The 19,062-nt window shown below is 54.9% G+C and overlaps 1 protein-coding gene across 5 annotated transcripts; it reads left to right on the forward strand.

Moving 5' to 3' along the window:
* Nucleotides 1-10,069: 10,069 nt before the first annotated feature.
* On the forward strand, nt 10,070-18,593 carry RUNDC3A (RUN domain containing 3A). 5 transcript variants are annotated; one of them, XM_012522583.4, is made up of 11 exons: nt 10,070-10,233; nt 13,731-13,846; nt 14,245-14,381; nt 14,537-14,622; nt 15,494-15,583; nt 15,680-15,760; nt 15,885-16,050; nt 16,142-16,299; nt 16,992-17,129; nt 17,217-17,323; nt 18,305-18,593. In XM_012522583.4, exons 1-11 carry the CDS (start codon nt 10,127-10,129, stop codon nt 18,445-18,447), a joined length of 1,329 nt encoding a protein of 442 aa, XP_012378037.1. In that variant the 5' UTR covers nt 10,070-10,126; the 3' UTR covers nt 18,448-18,593. The 5 variants fall into 5 exon arrangements, with proteins under 5 accessions (XP_012378037.1, XP_004451620.1, XP_004451623.1 ...); XM_004451563.4 differs by having other exon boundaries at nt 14,248-14,381; XM_004451566.5 differs by lacking the exon at nt 18,305-18,593 and adding an exon at nt 17,735-18,074 and having other exon boundaries at nt 10,071-10,233; nt 14,248-14,381.
* Nucleotides 18,594-19,062: the final 469 nt, after the last annotated feature.

A 19,062-nucleotide genomic window follows, 5' to 3' on the forward strand; every position in this document is an offset into this window, starting at 1 on the left:
CTATGATGTGTCTATTTGCAGATCGCTTTGTATTTATCCTACTTGGAGTTTGTTGAGCTTCCTAGATGTGTAGGTTATTGTCTTTCAAAAACTTTGGAACATTTTCAGCCATTATTTCGTCAAATATTTTTTCCACTTCTCTTTTCTCTCTCCTCTCTCTCGTACCCCCATCATGCATATGTTTGTGTGATTAATGTGTCTTACATTTCTTTGAGGCTTTCTTCCTTTTTTTTCAATTTCCTCTCTCTGTTCTTCAGTGTGCATAATCTCTATTGAACCATCTTCAATTTTGCTTATTATGTCTTCTGCCAGTTCAAATCTACTGTTGAGTCCCTCTAGTGAATTTTCTATTTTTTTATTTTTATTTTTTAATTTCCCCTCCCTGAGATGGCTCCCACATCTATCTTCTCATTGTCTGCTTGCTGTGTCTATTCATTATCTGCTTGTCTCTGCTCATGCATCTGCTTGTCTTCTTTTAGGAGGCACTGGGAACCAAACCCAGGACCTTCCTTGTGGGAGGCGGGTGCCCAACTGCTTAAGCCACATCTGCTCCATGCCCATTGTGTCGGCTTGTTGTGTCTCTGATATTTCTTCCCATGGAGGCAGGTCTTCTTTATGAGGCATCAGGAATCAAACCTGGGATCTTCCATGTGCTGGTGGTTGCCCAACTGTTTGAGCCACATCCATTCCCCGTCTAGTGAATTTTTTATGGCAGTCCTTTTACTTTTCAACTCCAGAAATTTCATTTGGTTCTTTTTAATTTCCTCTTTATTGATGTTATCTATTTGATGTACCACTGTCATCATACCTTCCTGACTTCTTTAATCAGGTTTACCATTAGTTCTGTGAACATATTTAAAATTAATTTTTTTCCCCTAATAACCCTAACACCTGGGCACTCTCACAGGCAGTTTCTGTTACCTGGTTTGTTTCTTTGTTTTTCCCAATGCATAGGTCATAATTCCCTGTTCGTTCACATGCTTCATAATTTTTTGTTGGACACTGGACAGATTAGATATTTAGATATATTTATTTATTTATTTATTTATTTTTAAGATTTATTTTTATTTATTTAATTCCCTCCCCTCCCCCGGTTGTCTGTTCCCTGTGACTATTTGCTGCGTCTTGTTTCTTTGTCCGCTTCTGTTGTCGTCAGCGGCACGGGAAGTGTGGGCGGCGCCATTCCTGGGCAGGCTGCTCCCTCCTTCGCGCTGGGCGGCTCTCCTTACGGGCGCACTCCTTGTGCGTGGGGCTCCCCTATGCGGGGGACACCCCTGTGTGGCAGGACACTCCTTGCGCGCATCAGCACTGCGCATGGGCCAGCTCCACACGGGTCAAGGAGGCCAGGGGTTTGAACCGCGGACCTCCCATGTGGTAGACGGATGCCCTAACCACTGGGCCAAAGTCCGTTTCCTAGATATATTTAAATAAAATTTTGATTATATATTTCAGCAGCTCGGTACTGGTCTTCCCCCCTTCCTCCCAACACTTGTTATTGCTATTTGCTTATTTCTTTAGTGGCTGGCTGGATTATTTTAATGAAGTCTGTTCCCTTGCCCACAGTGTTCATTCTCTGATATTTCTTCCCATGGAGGCAGAGGAATAGGCATGCCCCACTCATCCTGGGATAACAGTGGTGTTTTGCCTGTTTGTTTTTCTTAGTCGTTGTTGTTTTTTTCTTTTCTTTTTTTTTTTTTTTTTTTGACACTGGTTTTGGTAGGGCTCTCTTTCTCTCTTCCTCTGGCCACGCTCAACTGCCAAGCTCCACAAATAACCAACTGATTGCTCAATTGTTTTTGATAACGCCCCAGGGAATAAACTGTTCAGCAAACTAATCCAATGAAATTGTACGCTCACACTTCCAGGAGCCAAAACTTGGGCCTAGCCACCTCGGTAAAACTTACAGCAGTCAGAAGGGAGCCAAATGACAGGGTGAGGAATAACATCCTATCGACCACGTGAGAATGTGAAGGATCCGGTGATTTGTAGCAGGGCCCTATGACTCAGAAGAGCCGCCTGAGCTCTCGGTTTGATGGTGACTTGATCACTGGTTCTGGGACTTTGGGTGAACGGCCTACCCCGCTGAGGCCTGGGGATGACTGCTTTAGGTTTTCAACCAGGAAACCGTTAGCAACAGGCTCTCACCTTCCTCCCTCGGAATGCCCTCAGCAGCGACTATCTCCCAGTGATAGCACAATCCCAAAAACAACAGCCAGTGTCTAGCCCTTACAAGACGGCAGGGACTGTGGCAAGTGCTTTGCACAATTCTCTTTTCATCTTCTGTGCGACTGCAGGCGTGTGACTCCCCACTTCTGTGCCTCAGTTAACACGAGTGTTAAAATAGGCTCACAGCTTATAATCGTAAGGATTAAATTTTATAAAATTCTCCAAAATTATAAATTATAAATTAATAAATAACTATTGTTAGTGATTGGTTTTTGCCAGCAGATTGGCTGTAGATGACTTTCCTACAGCTGTACCAGGAGCAGTTTTGGCTTTCGAGTGGGGAGACCCTCAAGCAAGTTGGATGCGGCAGGACTGAACATTCAGTTACTACCACAAGGCAGTTGGAGGGTGTGATCCTCACTGCTTCAAAGCAGATTTTAAAGTTTAATTATTAGTTTGTATATAAAACTGGCACTTTACATGCATATAAACATTGTACTGTCAAGCTAAAACCCAAATAAATAAATACCTACTTGTGGGTCCTTTGAGGCTCTGGTTTCTGAGGTCAGTATTTGGTATTTGTTCTGACCCCAGGAGGCTACTCCCAACTGACATTCCCCAATTCTCTCCTGGAAAAGAGCAGGCCTACAGTTTAGCCTGTATCGTGAATCTCCTTCCAAGCCTTTTACCACAACCTCCACCGTTTTTTGTTTGTGTTTAGGAAGTATGCAGGATTGAACCTGGGACATGGTACATGCAAGGCAGGAACTCAACCACTGAGCTACACCCACTCTTCTCCACTGTCCTGAGGGTGCTTCTAGGCTTGGCTTTCTCCATGAACTCCTGCAAATAAAGTCCATTCCTTTGGGAAGAGATTAGCAACTAACTGTTTTAAGATCTGCTTCTACCTCCAGGCAAAAATCTCTGAGCCAGGATTCCAGAGCTGGGGATAGGGACAAAAGCATACTTCTCCAGGAGCTAGAATTTTGGTGGAGAGGGATGTGGCCAGAGGTCCTCTCTGCCTCTCCCAGCATTGACCCACCACCTTACCAGCCAGGGAAAGACTAGTCAGGGCCTCAGTTTTACAGTTTGAAGATATACCCAGCAGAAGATTACAACTGTCTCCAGGTGCCCTTCCCAAACCTATGAAATGTTCAGCCATGAGTCATGGGAGAATGCCCCCTGTGTTAGTTTCTTAGTCTACTCAAGCAAATACTGTGAAATGGGTTGGGTTTAAACAATGGGAACTTACTCACTTATGATTAGAGTCCAGGAAAATGTCCAAATCAAGGCATCATCAAGGCAATGCTTTCTTTCTGAAGATGGGCTGCCGCTGATCCTTGACTGCTCTGCCACATGATAAGGTGCATGGTGGCGTCTGCTGGTCTCTCCTTTCTCTTCAGGTTTCATTGATTTCAGCTTATTTCTGTGGCTTTCCCAGTCTAGCACCATCAAGATCCATTCCCAAGCAGGTTCTCCCATTTTCAGCTGGTACATGTTAGCCAGACCCTCTGGTTCTTTTTGTGAATAACCCTTTCTTCCAAGAGCTGGGTCCATGGTGAGACTTGACCCTGGTTACTGAGGGGAGTCAGGGTCAGATCTCAAGGCATCATCTTGCGAGGCATCCACCTCCAATGAGGACTTTTGTATATTAACCAGGTTTCTTTCAGCACTGGAGAGAGACCACTTCTGCTGGCCCAAAGGGCTCAAAACAGATGGTTCCACACAGGTCTCAGGATCCCAGTCCTTCCCTGTCAGGGTCATGACTTGCTAGGACCTTAAAATATACTAACTCTGCTACTCTCACCAGCAGAGTATGGCATTGATTTTCATCAATGTATTCCTTGCACAGGCTGCAGAAGATGAGAATTTCCTTAAACACTGCCGCAGAGATCTTCCGCTTTCACATTTTGCCCTGGCATAGCTGGCTGATTTGAGTCTGTCAGTTTCTTCTTTTAGCACTTGAAGGACGTTTAGCAACAACCGGTCAACATCGCAGTCCTTAAAAAATTACCATTTCCCTCTTCTCTCTCAAATCCTGGAGCTACTGCATAGGCAATGCCTGCTGACTACCATCCCAGCTCCCCACTGGGAATTTTAGTAATCAAGATGCTTCAGTGTTCCAGGGATTATCAGCACCTGCTTACCTCCAGCAATGGAATCCTTGTTGTCATCTGGATGGCCAACGGTACAATTCCAGAAACCATCCTGGGGATCTGCCTCCCAGGATCACTGTGGATACTAATTATATTGGTTTGGGTTCCCCCAGAAGCAAAACTTGAGACAAGGGTTCAAACACCAATATTTATTTGAGAAGCAATGCTAGGAACCACCAGTCGGGAAGTGGGAAAGTGAAGCAGGGAAGGAAAGAAAGCTAACTAAGGGTTTGTTGTCAAGCAAGTTAACAGTGTGGGCTACTAGAGCTTGATCTTGCTGGGGAAGTCGGGGAGTCTGTAAGAATGTGCCCCTCGGAACTAGCCTCCTGACTAGCCAGGGCGCTGGGGTGTTCGTCCACCTGCCTCTTCGGCTGTTGGCTAGGGCTTGCTGTGGGTGGGTGTGTCATTCCCAGCACTTTCAGCCTGCCCAGCATTTGGATAGCGTGGGCTCCAGCAGCCAGAGGGTCCTCAGGCAGTCCAGGTTCTGGCACTTGGAAGTTCTTCCAGTGTACAGAGGGAACAGGGGGAAGAGGGGAGAGACCCTACGCCTCTACACACCACGAGAGGAAGGCTTTCACCCCGCCCTACAACGGCAGGACTAAACCAGAAGTTAATACTCCCACCTGGGCTCAGAACAGAGCCCTTTCCGGGGTGACTGATCCCAAATTCCAAGGAGAAATTGAATGGCAGCTACACAGTGGAGGCAGGGAGGACTATGCCTGGAATCCAGGGGATTCTCCAGGGTACCTCTTAGATCTCCCATGTCCAACAGTAAAAGTTAAAGAAAAACTGGGGAGCGGGTGGTTGAATATCTGCTTCCCCTGTACGAAGTCCCGGGTTTAATCCCAGGTTCCTCGAATAAAAAAAAAAGTTAAAGAAAAATTATAGCAAGTCAATTCTGAGGATTCAGATTCTTCAAGAATGAAGCAGATGGGAAGCAGACGTGGCTCAACAGATTAGAGCATCCGCCTACCATATAGGAGGTCCAAGGATTCGATACCCAGGGCCTCCTGGCTCGGGTGGTGACTGGCCCACATGTAGTGCTGCTGCGTGCAAGGATGCCCCCACGTAAGTGTGTCCTCTCTTCTAGGGGTGGCCCCTGTGCAAGGAGAGCCGCCCTGCACGAAACTGCAGCCTGCCCAGGAATGGTGCCACACACACGGAGAGCTGATGCAACAAGATGATGCAACAAAAAGAGACACAGATCTCCAATGCTGCCTGATGAGAATACAAGCGGACACAGAAGAACACACAGTGAATGGACACAGAGAACAGACAATGGCGGGGGGGGGGGGGGCGGGGAGGGATAAATAAATACACCTTTAAAAAAAAAAAGAAGGAAGCAGGGGTCACTGTATATGGTAAAAAGTCCAAACAACTTAAAGGGCTGGCTAAGGACAACAGGAAATGAAATAAGTACTGGAAGACAAAAGTTATAAATATCAACTTCTGATCTGGGGAGCGGATGTGGCTCAAGCAGCTGAATGCCCACCTCCCACATGGGTTCAATCCCCAGCCCCAGTACCTTGAAGAACACAGCTCCTGATTTGTTACAGCAGTGAGGGTTATAGAAGCTCTGGGTATTTCCTTCCTTGCTTTTTGGTATTATAATATATATATTACATAAAGAAATAGAATTTCCATAAATTTATATATTTAAATATGTACGTAAATTTCCCCTCCTTTCTTTCATTTATTACTTTATATAAGGTTTTTTCATGGTGGTGAGCGTGATAATCTGCCCCCCATGGCTTCTTTATCTGTTTTGCTCATTGTTTTTTTTTCACTTTATTTTTCTTTATTTAACCCCCCCTCCCATGATTCTCTCGTCTCTCTGCTCGTTGTCTGCTCTTCTTCTGGAGGCACCGGGAACCAAACCGGGACCTCGCACATGAAAGGGAGTGCCCACTGGCCTGAGCCACATCCGCTCCCCTTGGGCTGCAGCATCTGCTCATTGCAGTGGGGGCAGCATCTGCTCCTCTTCTTTCAGGAGGCCCGGGACCGAACCCGGGACCTCCCATGTGGTAGGTGGGAGTCCAACTGGTGGAGTCACATTTGTTTCCCTTGTTCATTGTTCTTTATTGCTCTCTGCTTGTTGTCTGTTTTGTTTTGTTTTGTTTTTCTTTAGGAGGCACTGGGAACTGGACTGGGGCCTCTCCTTTGGGAGGCGGGTGCGCAACTGCTTCAGTCATATCTGCTCCCTCCTCGTTTTTGCTCATTGTCTTGTTGTTGTTTTTGTTCATTGTCTGCTTGTTGGTTTTTCTCATTCTCTGCTCCTTGTCTTTTTTTTTTTAACAAGGCACCAGGAACAAAACTGGGACCTCCTGTGTGTGAGGCAGGTTCTCAGCTGCTCAAGCCACATCTGTTCCCCTAAAATTTCTTAAAAAAAAAAAATTATTTATTTATTTATCCTCCCCCTTCCACTCCTCCTGCCCTGCTGTTTTTGTTGTCTGGGTTGTCTTCTCTTCTCATTTTCTCTCCTCTAGGAATCACTAGGATTTGATCCTGGAGACCCCTGATGTGGAGAGAGGTTCCCTGTCAGTTGTGCCACCTCAATATCTGGTTTCTGCTGTGCTTCACCTTGACTCTCCCCTTGTCTCTCTTTTGGAGCATCATCATCTTGCTGTGTGACTCACTTGTGTAGGGCACTGGCTCACCACGTGGGCACTGGCTCGCCACGCAGGCACGCAGGTACTCACTTGCCACGTGGGCACGCTTTCTCTTCCTTTTCATCAGGAGGCCCCAGGGATCGAACCCAGGTCCTCCCATATGGCAGGTGGAAGCTCTATCACTTGAGCCACATCCGCTTCCTTATAATTCATTTTATTTTTTTATTATTATATTTTAGATACTGGGACTGGGGATTGAACCTGGAATCTCAACCACTTGAGCTCCCCCAGCTCCCAAGCATTATAATTTAGTTTTTAGGGTACAGAACACTCTAGAGGGAATGTGCTTGAACTAGAAGATGAATCACTATAATAATTCCTGGATGGATAATGTCACTATCACCTGGAGATGGATACTGTTACTGTTGGGACTTTAATCTCTTCTTTTGGGGAAAGCAGACAGAGCATCTTCATTTGTGCAAAGGATACTTCGTCTTGTTAAACAGAGGCATGAAGTTGCTTTTCAAATATGTGTGGCAAGGCAGGTACTTTGTCTACTGAGTATTTACTTACTGCCCTGCAGTTATTTACTTACTGCTTTTCAGCTCCAAATCCATTCTTTTCTCTGCTCTCTGGTGCTGGGTGGGGCATCAGACTCTGCTAACTTGTTTCCCACATTCCATTACTAGCTGCTCTCTCTTAGGTTCTGCTAGCGGGAGGTACTAGAGGGTGACTGGAAGGCAGGAGGAAGGAAGAAAGGACTTTCCATTTCTCCCGTTCATATCAGTGTCCCTCTACCGTCGGGAGCTGGCGCCAGCCTCCAGCTTCTGTCCGCATTCTGAGAACCGCCCTGCCGCTGCTCCTCAGAGGAATAAGCGGCAGCTGCCCGTCAGGCTCCGAGTCCGAGCGCCAGCTCAGCAGTGCGCCTCCTCCGCGCTCCGAGGTGCTGGTAGCCTCACTCTTCCCTCCTGTTCCCGCAGCCCTAGCTGCTTCCTTCAGAGACTAGTTCTGGGTTATCTGTGGTCTCCTTTTGCTCTTTAAGTTCCCCAACTCCTTTCCCTGTATTACATGCTCTCTATTTGAAAATATAAGATGGTTTCTGTTTTCGTGACTAGACCCTATCTAATACACAAAATTACCATCAGTGAGAGAAAAGGTAAATTGTGACAGAGTCATGCAATGGGACAGTACACATGAAGGGAAAGCGACTTTCTCACACACGATATTAAACAAAGCAAATCACAACAAAATCCATGCAGCATGGCTCTATTTCTACAAAATTTTAAAGCTGACCATATTAAACTATATTTGATACACCCCTGGATGATAAGATTATAAAGAAAAGCAACGAAATAAGTGATTATCACAAGTCAGCATAGTTACCTCTTGAGGAAATGGACAATTTCCCAGGGTGCTGAAAATGCTTCTCTTCTTGAACTTTGAGGTGGTTACACAGATGTCTGCTTTGTAAATATTCTTTAAACTAGACACAATTTTTTATATGCTCTTCTGTGCATGACAGCTCTTGCCATTAAAAAAAAAAAAAAAAAAAAAGCACATGACTGCCCTGGCTATGGTTTGGAGGCAGAAGGATGATTAGAAGGGCTTCTAGAGAGAGATGAGGCAAGAGGAAGGCAGAGGAGGGACTAAAGAGACCAAATCTTAGGTCCAAGAACCCGAGAACTGAGGCTGGAGCTGTGTGAGTAGAAGACGCCAAGCTGGGAGTTAGACTTCTCCCCAGCTCCAGGGTGTCAAACCCGGTTGGGGGCTTCCAGGTCCTTCATCTCCTCCTGCTCCCTGCCTGTCTGGTGAACATCTGAATCAATAGGGAGACTCCGACTGCGACGAGCAGAACAGAAGCAGGGGTGTGCACTGCGTAGGCGGCCAGAGTTGGTGAATAACTATGAGCTGAGCCCTGAGGCTGGGGGGGGAGATGAGGTGCAGCCCCTTCAATCCACCAAGGCTCTGCGTGGTAGCTGGGCAACCCAGTGGGTGAAAGGGGAACCAGCTGGGAGCCTTAAGGCAGCTGAACAGAGAGACGAGCATCCCGGAGAAATGGGGCAGGAATGTGGGAGAGCCACGGGGAGGCAAAGGGCGGCAGGGAAGCAAGACTACGGGCCATTTCCCCCGCCTTCCTGTAAAAGCTGCAGTCAGGTTTGAGGGGTGACCCTGGTGGCTTTGCACAGGGTCAGTGACTCCATTCAGAGCGAGTTGATGGCATCCTGCAGCAATGCTGGCGGCCAGCGGGCCTTGGGCTGGTGTGAGGGGGTAGGAGGAAGGCGGAAGCCAGTGCCTCCACTGCCACCCTCGCCAGCTGCGTCGCCCGCTGTGCAGTGTGGCACCAGCTCTACCGCTGGAAATTGCAGAGCCTCGGGGGCCCGCTGGATTGCAGGCGCTGCGCTCCGAGGCTTATTCTGGATTCCCATCCTTCGCCCCAAGAGCAATTGGCTCCGCAAGTCTGGGACAGACCGACAAGTCCAGCCCAGGCAGACATACAGACAGACACGCAGTCTCTCTGACTGTTCCTCCGCCTCTTGGGCAGCAGCGAGGGCCACTGCGCCCTCGGAGGCAGCCAGCGCCCTGGCCCCGCTGAGCAGCCGCGGCCGAATGGGTGGGGGGCGGGGCTAGAGTGGGGGTCCCGAGGTGAGCACCTCCGTTCCCCAGGCAGCGGGGAGAGAAATCAGACAGACCCGACAGAGGCCTGGAGGAGTCGGAGTCCAGGGACGCGGGACGAACAGACCCGGACCCGGAACGTGCGGGCGGGGGCCAGGCCAGTTGTCCCCTTCCTCCCTCCAATCCCTGCCTCTCAGAGGACCCCGCCGTCCTCCCGGGGGCCCGGGCCCTCCCCCTTTCCCCACCAAACCCTGCACCCGCTGCGGATTGGTCCCAGGCTTGCAGGGGCGGGGCCCGAGGGTCCTGACGTCACCGGCCGGGGGGGGCGGGCGGCCGGGGAGGGGGGTGACGGGCCCCGGCTCAGCACCTCGGAGAGCTCCCTCCCCGCCTTGTTTTGCTCCGGTGTCGCCGCCGGGGGAGGGAACGAGGGGCCCGGGCGCCGGGCGCGGAGGCTGAGGGATGCCCGTCGAGGGGTCGCGGGGCCCCGGCGGGCGGAGGGCGCAGCCGTGAGCCGGCGGGGCCGCCGGGGCGCCGGGCGGGGTGGGGGGCAGCGGGCGGCGGCAGCAGGGGCCGCGCATCTGCATGGAAGCGAGCTTTGTCCAGGCCACCATGGCTCTGGGGCTGTCCTCCAAGAAGGCGTCTTCCCGCAACGTGGCCGTGGAGCGCAGGAACCTGATCACCGTGTGCAGGTGGGCGCCGGCGCGGGGCCGCGGGCCGCGGGAGGGAAGGGCGGCGAGCGCAGGGGTAAGAGGGGCGCACAGGCCCGGAGTGGGGGGGGGGTGTGGGGAGCTGCTCCCGACCCTTCTAGGCCCAGGGCCTGGGGGGGAGGGGATGTTTTATTGGCACTGCAGCTTCCTGTGAGAACCAGGAAGTGACATTGGGGGTGAGGGGGAGGGCGCCTGGCTGGCTCCGCTGCTGGGGGCGAGGGTGAGGTGGGCAGAGGAGCTGAGGAGGGCAGGAATGCTTTCCCGCGGACCCTCACTCCCAGCCTTGCCCCCTGGCCTCTCCCGGGTGGAGCACAGCCCGGGGACTTCCCGGGAGCCGGCGCCGTGTGCCCGCCTCTATCTCTGGGCAGCTGAAGCCTGGAGCAGAGTAGCTTGGGTGTGTGGGCAAAGCCCCAGAATCCATCCCGTGACAGGTGAGGGGTGCTGTCCCCCCATCATGGGAAGGACCAAGGGTCCAGCCACAGAAGCCTGGATCCCCTGGGTTCAAAGGGAGGAGGATGGGGACAGGGCCGTTGGTCCCTGAGGGTGGGGCTGTCGCAGTGTTGGGAAGATTTGCCTGCTTTCTGGGGGCCTTGGAAGTGGTCTTTCCCACTTCAGCCCTGCGGTGACTCACCCTCCCCGTCTCTCCCTCGAGCCAGGAAGTGGACAGTCACCCAGTCACCCTCCCTGCACCCCCACCCCCACTCGCCTCTCCCTCTGGGGTCCCCATGCCAGCTGCCTTTTCCACCTGCAGCCTCTCCTGCCGACCTGCCCCAGATGCGGGGAGTAGGTCCCTCAGGCAGCATGCTCCCGGGTGCAGGGCTCGGGTCGTCCCCTGCCAGCCCCGCCAGCCCGCACACTGATGCCCTGGCCCCCGGCCCCTCTAGCACCTCCCAGGTTCCTGGACACGCACCTGGCCATTCTGCAGACGTCTCACACCATTACGTCCCTAGTGCCCAGCACGGTGCTGGGCACACCAGACCATCCAGAAGAACACCTGGAATGTTACGGAAGCAATGAGTGCAGCTGTGGCCCAGCCCCAAGCACAGGCCCCTGCCTCCACCCTCACCGCCACCCCCAGCCTGTGCCAGTGGGGTCTAAAACAAAGATTTCTGCCTTTGGGGCCACATGATCCTAGGTTCAAGCTCTTCCTTTGTCAATTATTAGCTATGCAGCCTTGGTGAGCTACCCTAGCCACTCTGGGCCTTGGGTGCCTCATCTCACCTATGTTGGACATGGGGTGGATATAAGAGCCACCCCAAAGAATGATTATAACAGAATCCATGCACACAGAAATAGCCCCGACCCCATGACTCCCCTCTCATCCTTCTCGTCACACTGTCCTCCCAGGTTCCTCTTCCTCATCTTGTCTGTCAGGATAGCTGAAGCTCGAGTGTGTCGGGGAAGAGGGGAACCCCTGGCCCAGGCTGGAGAAGCGGGGGTTCTGGTGGTCTGGACGTGGCCTTGGAGGAGGGGGCTGAGCAGTGGGGTTTTGGAGGAATGGGCTTGACAAAGGCTCAGGAGCCCCTCGGCTCCTGCTGCCTCACTGCTGTCACGTGGTTGCCTCCAGCTCCCAGAACAGCTCCCTTTAGCAGGTCGAGGGTCCCCTGGGCCCTGGCCTCCCTGTCTCCATGGTAACCTGCAGCAGCCACTGCACCTCCTAACCAGAAGCACACCTGGGGCTCCCGGGAGCAAGGACCACTCTGCAGCACCGCTGAGGACAGATGGCAGATGGCAGCCACACTGAACTCAGCCCCAGCCCCCCACCGAGGCCTGACCCAGATGACCAGGAGGAACTGGGGGATTGCATAAGAAAGCCCAGCTCATGCCCCAAACACAGGCTCAGCCCTCCCACTAATGGCCCAGCTCCTCGCCACCCCTGCCCAGTGCCTGCACGTACTCCTCCCAGCCTTGTCTGGGAGCCAAAACATTATTTAACAAGGCAGGCACTATTTTTCCCATTTGCAATGGAAAAACAGGCTTCAGAGAGGTTAAGTGACTTGCCCAAGGCCACCCAGTATTTTTGACTCCACCAGGGCTGCCTTCCCTGGTGCAATTCCCACTCTGACCTGGCTCTGACCTCAGGCAGACCAACTCTAGCCCAAAGGGAAAGGGAGGGTTCCGTGGGCTCAGCTGGACCGTTGGCCTGGGAGCCTCAGGGGCCAGTACTCACAGGCTGAAGCTTTGCAGTGTGAGGAGGCAGGGACTGCTCAGGGAGCAGCAGGAATCAGATACACATACCTGCTCGACTCCTCGCTTGACTAGCCTGGGACCCTGAACCGCTTAGATCTCCTTTGGTGTAGGCCAGAGGTCCAGCGCGCTGTCTTTGCACCACAGAGCCCATCAGATCGACCTCTTGGAGCCTCAGTTTCCTCATCTATAAGCCTGAGATGATGATGATAAGAGGATCTACCTCCCAGGCCTGTTGTGAAGATTGGATGAGATTCTAAATGCAAAACATAGTGCTTGCCACCTGCTAAGAGCCTCATATATTTAGAAGGGGAAAAAAGACAGTTCTAAGCAGCCGGCATAACTTGATCTCCCCACCCCTGTTCTGTCCCCTCTAAGAGGGCAACAGTTGGGATGTTGGGAGCCGGTCCCCATCCCTGCCCCACCCGACTGCAGGCCTGGCAGGTGGAGATTGCAGGGGCTGGGACTGCAGAGGGAGCCTGAGGCTTGGGGCAGGGTTGGAGGGAGATGGGGCTGCTTGGCTCTTGTCCATCAGCCTCACCGGCTTCTCTTGGCTCCCTTCCTCTCTGAGGAGCCAAGTGTCTGGGCTCCCAAGACCCCTTCCAGGGATCTGCTGCCCATGTCCCTTCCCACCCGGTGTGTATGTCAGACCCACCCTCCCACACCTCCCCCGTGCAGCTCTGCCGGGTTCTGGGCAGCTGGTGTGTGGGCGGCAGAGCTGGGAAGTAAAAGGGGGAAGGGGGGCACCCGTGTGCCAGCTGCCCACCTGGCCAGCCAAGCATGCCCACGCTCCATGTGCACGGTGCCAATCACATGCCCCAACCCCAAAGTGACTAAAGGTTGTTCCAGTAATAGCAGGAGATGCTCAGGGCAGGGACCCAAACCAGCTTCTTTCTCCTTGACAATCTGCAAGTCCCACACACACAGGGTCAAGGAGGAGGGGCTCCCCTGGGGACGGGGCTCTGGGCAGCCCCCCGGGCTCTTGGTGCTCCAGCCCTCTCCCTAACACTTGCCCCCTCTCATACCTTGCTCTCTCTCTGACTGTCACCTTTCCTCCACCCGCCTTGTCCATCAGTCTCCCACCTGTCACTCTCCCCACAGCGCAGCTTCCCTGTGGTCACTATATTCTCACCTGCCGCCCCCCTCCTCCCCTCCCCACCACGTGCATGCCTCTTGCAACCTCCTCTCTACCCGTCGCCACCCCCACCTTTGCCTGACACCCTTCGGTGACCAGCATCGCCCTGCCTTCCCACCTGACGCCGCACGGCCGTCTCCCTTGCCCCACCAACCAGGTTCTCGGTGAAAACCCTGCTGGAGAAGTACACGGCCGAGCCCATCGATGACTCATCTGAGGAGTTTGTTAATTTTGCGGCCATTTTGGAGCAGATCCTCAGCCACCGTTTCAAAGGTAGGTCCGGGTTCTCGGCCCCCATTGCCCACCCAACTCCCAGCCCTTAGCTTCCAGCCAAACCCTCTGACATATTCCTCTGCTTTCTGAACCCCATCATTGACCCTCGCCCCAATTCTGGGGCATGCACAGAAGCTCACGCACAGAGCTGGGAAGAGGGGCAGAGGGGCTTCTGGGCACACTAGAGTGGATGTCCAGAAGCCCCTCATTGGACATGTAGCTCTGTGCTGGTGTGCCCTCTGTGTGCATGCGCGTGTGTGCACACGCGCTAGGGGTAGGCACTATGTGCGTGCATGGCTGCTTAGCTTATGCATGCATGCGCCCCGTGACACAGACCCTCTCCACACACCCTGGTTTTGCTGAGCCCCCACCCTGCCCTGGCTCAGCCTGTGCCCCAGCAGGTCCAGTGAGCTGGTTCAGCTCCGATGGGCAGCGAGGCTTCTGGGACTACATCCGGCTGGCCTGCAGCAAAGTGCCCAACAATTGTGTGAGCAGCATCGAGAACATGGAGAACATCAGCACAGCCCGAGCCAAGGTGCGGGGCCTGGGCTGGGGCGGGGCCGGGGCGCCTCCCTCGTCCCCACTGGACACAAGGCGCTGGTACTGGGGAGAGGGGCCAGGAGGCCCAGACCTGCTGCCAGACACAGGGGTCCCTCTGCGACCACAAGCGAGGGTGAGCATACTTTGCAGGGCCGGGCATGGATCCGGGTGGCACTGATGGAGAAGCGCATGTCGGAATACATCACCACGGCTCTGCGGGACACCCGGACCACCAGGTCAGACCCTGTTGGGCAGCCCAACAAGTCCAGGGTGCTGGTTCATTCCAGCAGGCATTGGGAGAGTCCCTCTCCCAGACTGTCCACAGTTCACCCCAACCTGCGGTCTCGGAACACACTTTGCCTAATACCACCATCACCTCCATTTCAAATTCCAAGCCGCCTGCCCCCCACTACTCCCCAGCACCAGTCCCATCATGCCCAGCTCTACCCTTGGGCACATCTCTGGACAAACCTCAACAATGTATCATTTTACTTGGTGGCCTCGATCCATGACCTACAACACAACTCTACCTGCTCTGCAACGAGAGCGGCAGTTCTCACACTGTCCCAGCATGCAGAGCTGCAACCGCGGCATGGAGGATTCTCAGGGAGACTGGGTCCCTGGGGCAGGGGTCACAGTGTGTGCTGGTGTGAAAAGTTATGCTTGGAGCTGGTACAGTGGGCGCATGTCCTTACAAACACATAATGGAATGGCCACCCCAACCTGCTGATTTTACCATAGCTGTCCCTAATCTGTCCTCACATATCAGAGTTCAGGTCATGCTTTTTGAGCACCTCCTGTACTCCCAGTGCTGATGATTAAGGCTTGTTTCCTCATTTTAAGGATCTGGATGACCTGTACTTGGTGGGGAAGGGATGGTTCAGAGGCCAGAGGGCGTCTATTCTCAGGGTGCGCCCCTTCCAATAGGCGGGAGACTCGGGTCCTCTCCCCAGTGAGCCCCAGGAGCCACACCTGATGTGTGAGCAGGAAGCAGATTCCACCTTCCTCTAGCGCTGGGGGAAAATGTGCAGTAAGGCAGTGGCAGGCCTGAGGGGTGGGGGGCCCCCGGGGGAACCCTGCACCACCGGTCCCTGCCCCCTTCCACAGAAGGTTCTATGACTCCGGCGCCATCATGCTGCGGGAGGAAGCCACGGTCCTCACTGGGATGCTGATCGGACTTAGCGCCATTGACTTCAGGTGTGATCCGCAAGGTGCCGGGGGAAGGGGACTTTCTCCCATGGACCCCAACCCCCTCTCCTCCTTCCGCCCCCAATCCTGTGGCTCCCTCCTCAGCTTCTGCCTCAAGGGGGAGGTGCTGGACGGGAAGACCCCCGTGGTCATTGATTACACGCCCTACCTGAAGTTCACCCAGAGGTGAGCAGCGCGCCGGGGGCCTCGGGGGCGGGACCGAGGCGGGGGGCTTCCCGGCCGGGAGGTCGGGAGGTCGGTCAGGGCCACGGGGCGGGGCCGGCTTGCGCCCACTGCTCCCTCCCTGAAGCTACGACTACCTGACGGACGAGGAGGAGCGGCACAGCGCCGAGAGCAGCACGAGCGAGGACAACTCGCCCGAGCACCCGTACCTGCCGCTCGTCACCGACGAGGACAGCTGGTACAGCAAGTGGCACAAGATGGAGCAGAAGTTCCGCATCGTCTACGCGCAGAAGGTGCGCGCGGCGCGGGGCGGGCGCTGGGCAGGGCGCGGACAGGGCACGGCCGCGGGGGGCGGCTGCGACCCCCTCTCGCCGGCCCCCGCAGGGCTACCTGGAGGAGCTGGTGCGGCTGCGCGAGTCGCAGCTGAAGGACCTGGAGGCGGAGAACCGGCGGCTGCAGCTGCAGCTGGAGGAAGCGGCGGCGCAGAACCAGCGCGAAAAGCGCGAGCTGGAAGGCGTGATCCTGGAGCTGCAGGAGCAGCTGTGAGCGCGGCCACCCTGCCCGGGGCACCCCGCGCACCTCACCCCGGCGGACCCCCTTCATGCCATGACCCTTCCCCGTTCCTGACACCCACCTCAACTAAGCGACAGCATCGACCCACTGACCCCATCACCCTCACCCGACACCCTCCCAGCGCCTGCCTAGCGTCCTCAGTGAGCTCCCCTGGGACATCCAGCGAGGCCCAACATGCGCCGCCTCCTTCCGCTCAGTCACCCTGACAGCACCTGGGATGGCCATCGGCCAGGCCATCCAGCCTACCCGGATGGCCTTCTGACGTTCCTGCCTTCTTCCCGCCCTTTAACACCCCTCATCTACAACACTGTCCACCTAATGATCCAGGGGTTCCCCCAACCCTTCACCACCCCATGACTTCAAACATGATCCCCAAGACTTCCTGTTACCCTTCAGGGATCCCCACACTAATCTCCCATCACCCACACACCCCATCATTCCTTCTAACCCCCAGCATTAGTGAGCTAATGCCCGTCACCCCTCTGACCCCTGGTACCCCCTCCATTGACCCCAGGATCTGCTCCACTGCCCCTCAACATTGTGTTCCCACGTTTGTACCCAGGTTTCATGCCTAACCCCTCCCCCCATCCCTTGCTGAGCCTCCCTTCCCCACTTCTGCTCCTTCTCCCAGCCAGGCCTGACCCCCCTCCCCCACCCCCAGGACAGGTCTGATCCCTGGTGACCACGCCCCCCTGACCCAGGGCTCCAAGGAGCTCGCCACACCCCTGGTCAACCAATGGCCCTCACTGGGAACGCTCAGTGGGGCCGAGGGTGCCAACGACCCCAAGCTCTACCGGAGGTAAGCACCAGCTGTGCTCTGCGTGGGCTGGGGGTGGGGGTGGGGGCGCAGGCCTCCTCCAGCAAACCCAGCTCTGCTCTGCCACAGACACAGCTTCATGAGCACCGAACCGCTGTCAGCTGAGGCCAGTCTGAGCTCAGACTCCCAGCGCCTGGGAGATGGCAAGAGGGACGAGGAGCCCTGGGGCCCCATCGGTGAGCAGCCCCAAACCAGCACCCCTCCAGAAGGGGCCGAGGCAAGGCCTTGGGCCTGTAGACAGGCCCTGGCCATTTCTCTCATTCACTTGTCGGCCCCTCCTGGGAGCCTAGCACAGCGATTAGTAGTTTGGCTTGGGGTGTCCAGCAGACTGGGGTGCAAATCCCAGCTGTACCTCCTCTGGCTGTGTGAGCTTGGCCCATCACTTCGCCTTATTGTGAAATGAGTATGTTGATGAAAATAATCACCAGTGTCCCGCTTATGGTGAAGGCTCAATGGCCTTTTGGTTTCCTCACCCTCACGGGGACTCCAGAACTCTGGGGAGCTCTTCAGCCTAACTTGCTTTTAAATCTCATGCATGTGTGACCCGCTTGCCTGACCCTTGTTTCCCCCTTTTCTTTGGCTGCCAGGAAGCTCAGAACCAAATTAGCGGCTCCCTGCAAGCAAATTCCCAGGACTTCAACGCATGCCTTTTGTGTTGACTTCACCCCTGGCTTCATCTTGGTTTTTCCCATCCTAGTTTTCCTGATCCTGGATTTTTTTTTAAACCACGCCCTATCAATGGCCATAGGCCTCTGAGACAAGACAGGCTACGGACACGTAACCCCACCCACTGTTTGTGATTGTCTGTCTCCCCCAGACTGTGAGCTCCACGAGGGCAGGGACTGTCTTATTCAATCTCTGTATCCCAGTGCCTGGAACAGAGCAGTGCTTACTGTGTGTTTAATAAATGGACAAAGAGAGGATGAACCTCAGGGGGAGACAGAGACAAAGTGAGGATTACAATACAGTGTCCCTGTGCCCAGCTCCCATGCGTGTCACAAGGAAGGGCTTAACCAAGGTCTAATTGAAAGTGCAAATCCTCCGGAAGAAACCAGGAGACTCCCGGGGACAACCTGGGGGCTGCCCCTTCACTGCCCACCCCTCCCCCACCCACATGCAGCTGAGTTGGCCAGGCCTCACCCGCCCTCTCTCCCCAGGGAAGGACCCCACGCCCTCCATGCTGGGCCTCTGCGGCTCCCTGGCCTCCATTCCCAGCTGCAAGTCCCTGGCGAGCTTCAAATCCAACGAGTGCCTGGTGAGCGACAGTCCCGAGGGCAGTCCGGCACTGAGCCCCAGCTGAGGAGCAGCAGGAGCAGTGCTGGTCCCACCTGCCTGGGGCCATGGACCTCCCACCATTCACAGAGCCCCCCGATGCAGACCACCCTGCTAGGACCGCTGCCCACCCAGCCAGGGACCTCTCCGGAAAAGACTAAACCCTCGCTCCCTGCCCACTCTAGCTTCCTGCCCGAGGAGGCAGGGGCTGAAGGGAAGTGGACTGGGCCAGGAAGCAGGTGACCCGAGGCCAAGGCCATCCTGGGGGTAGCCTGCTCCACTCCTCGGGCCGCCGTGCCGCCTGGCTGGCTCCCTGTGGCCTGTCTTCTGCTTCCTCCCACCCCCGGGGCTGGTCGCCCGGCCTTGGCACCCCCATCTCCCGTGTGTCTCCCAGCTGTCCCTGTGGATCTCCTGGAAGCCCCCCCGTCTCAGCAACCAGGGTGAGGATCTCTGCTGAGGGGATTCAACAAATAAACACCGGAGGAGTGAGGGCACCCTTGTCCGTGTGGGGCGGTGAAGGGCCTGTCCGGAGGTCAGCAGGGGCAGTGGGGCTGACAGAGCAGCAGCGGGTGCCCGGGAGCAGGCAGCTCAGAACTCAGGCAGGGGGTCTCCGTGTGCAGCGGCTCAAGTATGAGGTCTGCCC

This window comes from Dasypus novemcinctus, chromosome 21, assembly GCF_030445035.2.
Source record: "Dasypus novemcinctus isolate mDasNov1 chromosome 21, mDasNov1.1.hap2, whole genome shotgun sequence".
In the NCBI taxonomy this organism is placed as follows: domain Eukaryota; kingdom Metazoa; phylum Chordata; class Mammalia; order Cingulata; family Dasypodidae; genus Dasypus; species Dasypus novemcinctus.

Bases quoted from the DNA above. Each gene is read 5' to 3' on its own strand.
- RUNDC3A (XM_004451567.5), top strand. From the start codon at position 10,127: ATGGAAGCGAGCTTTGTCCAGGCCACCATGGCTCTGGGGCTGTCCTCC. The intron at 10,234-13,730 runs GTGGGCGCCGGC...CCCACCAACCAG, and splicing joins AACCTGATCACCGTGTGCAG to GTTCTCGGTGAAAACCCTGC. The intron at 14,382-14,536 runs GTGCGGGGCCTG...CATACTTTGCAG, and splicing joins TCAGCACAGCCCGAGCCAAG to GGCCGGGCATGGATCCGGGT.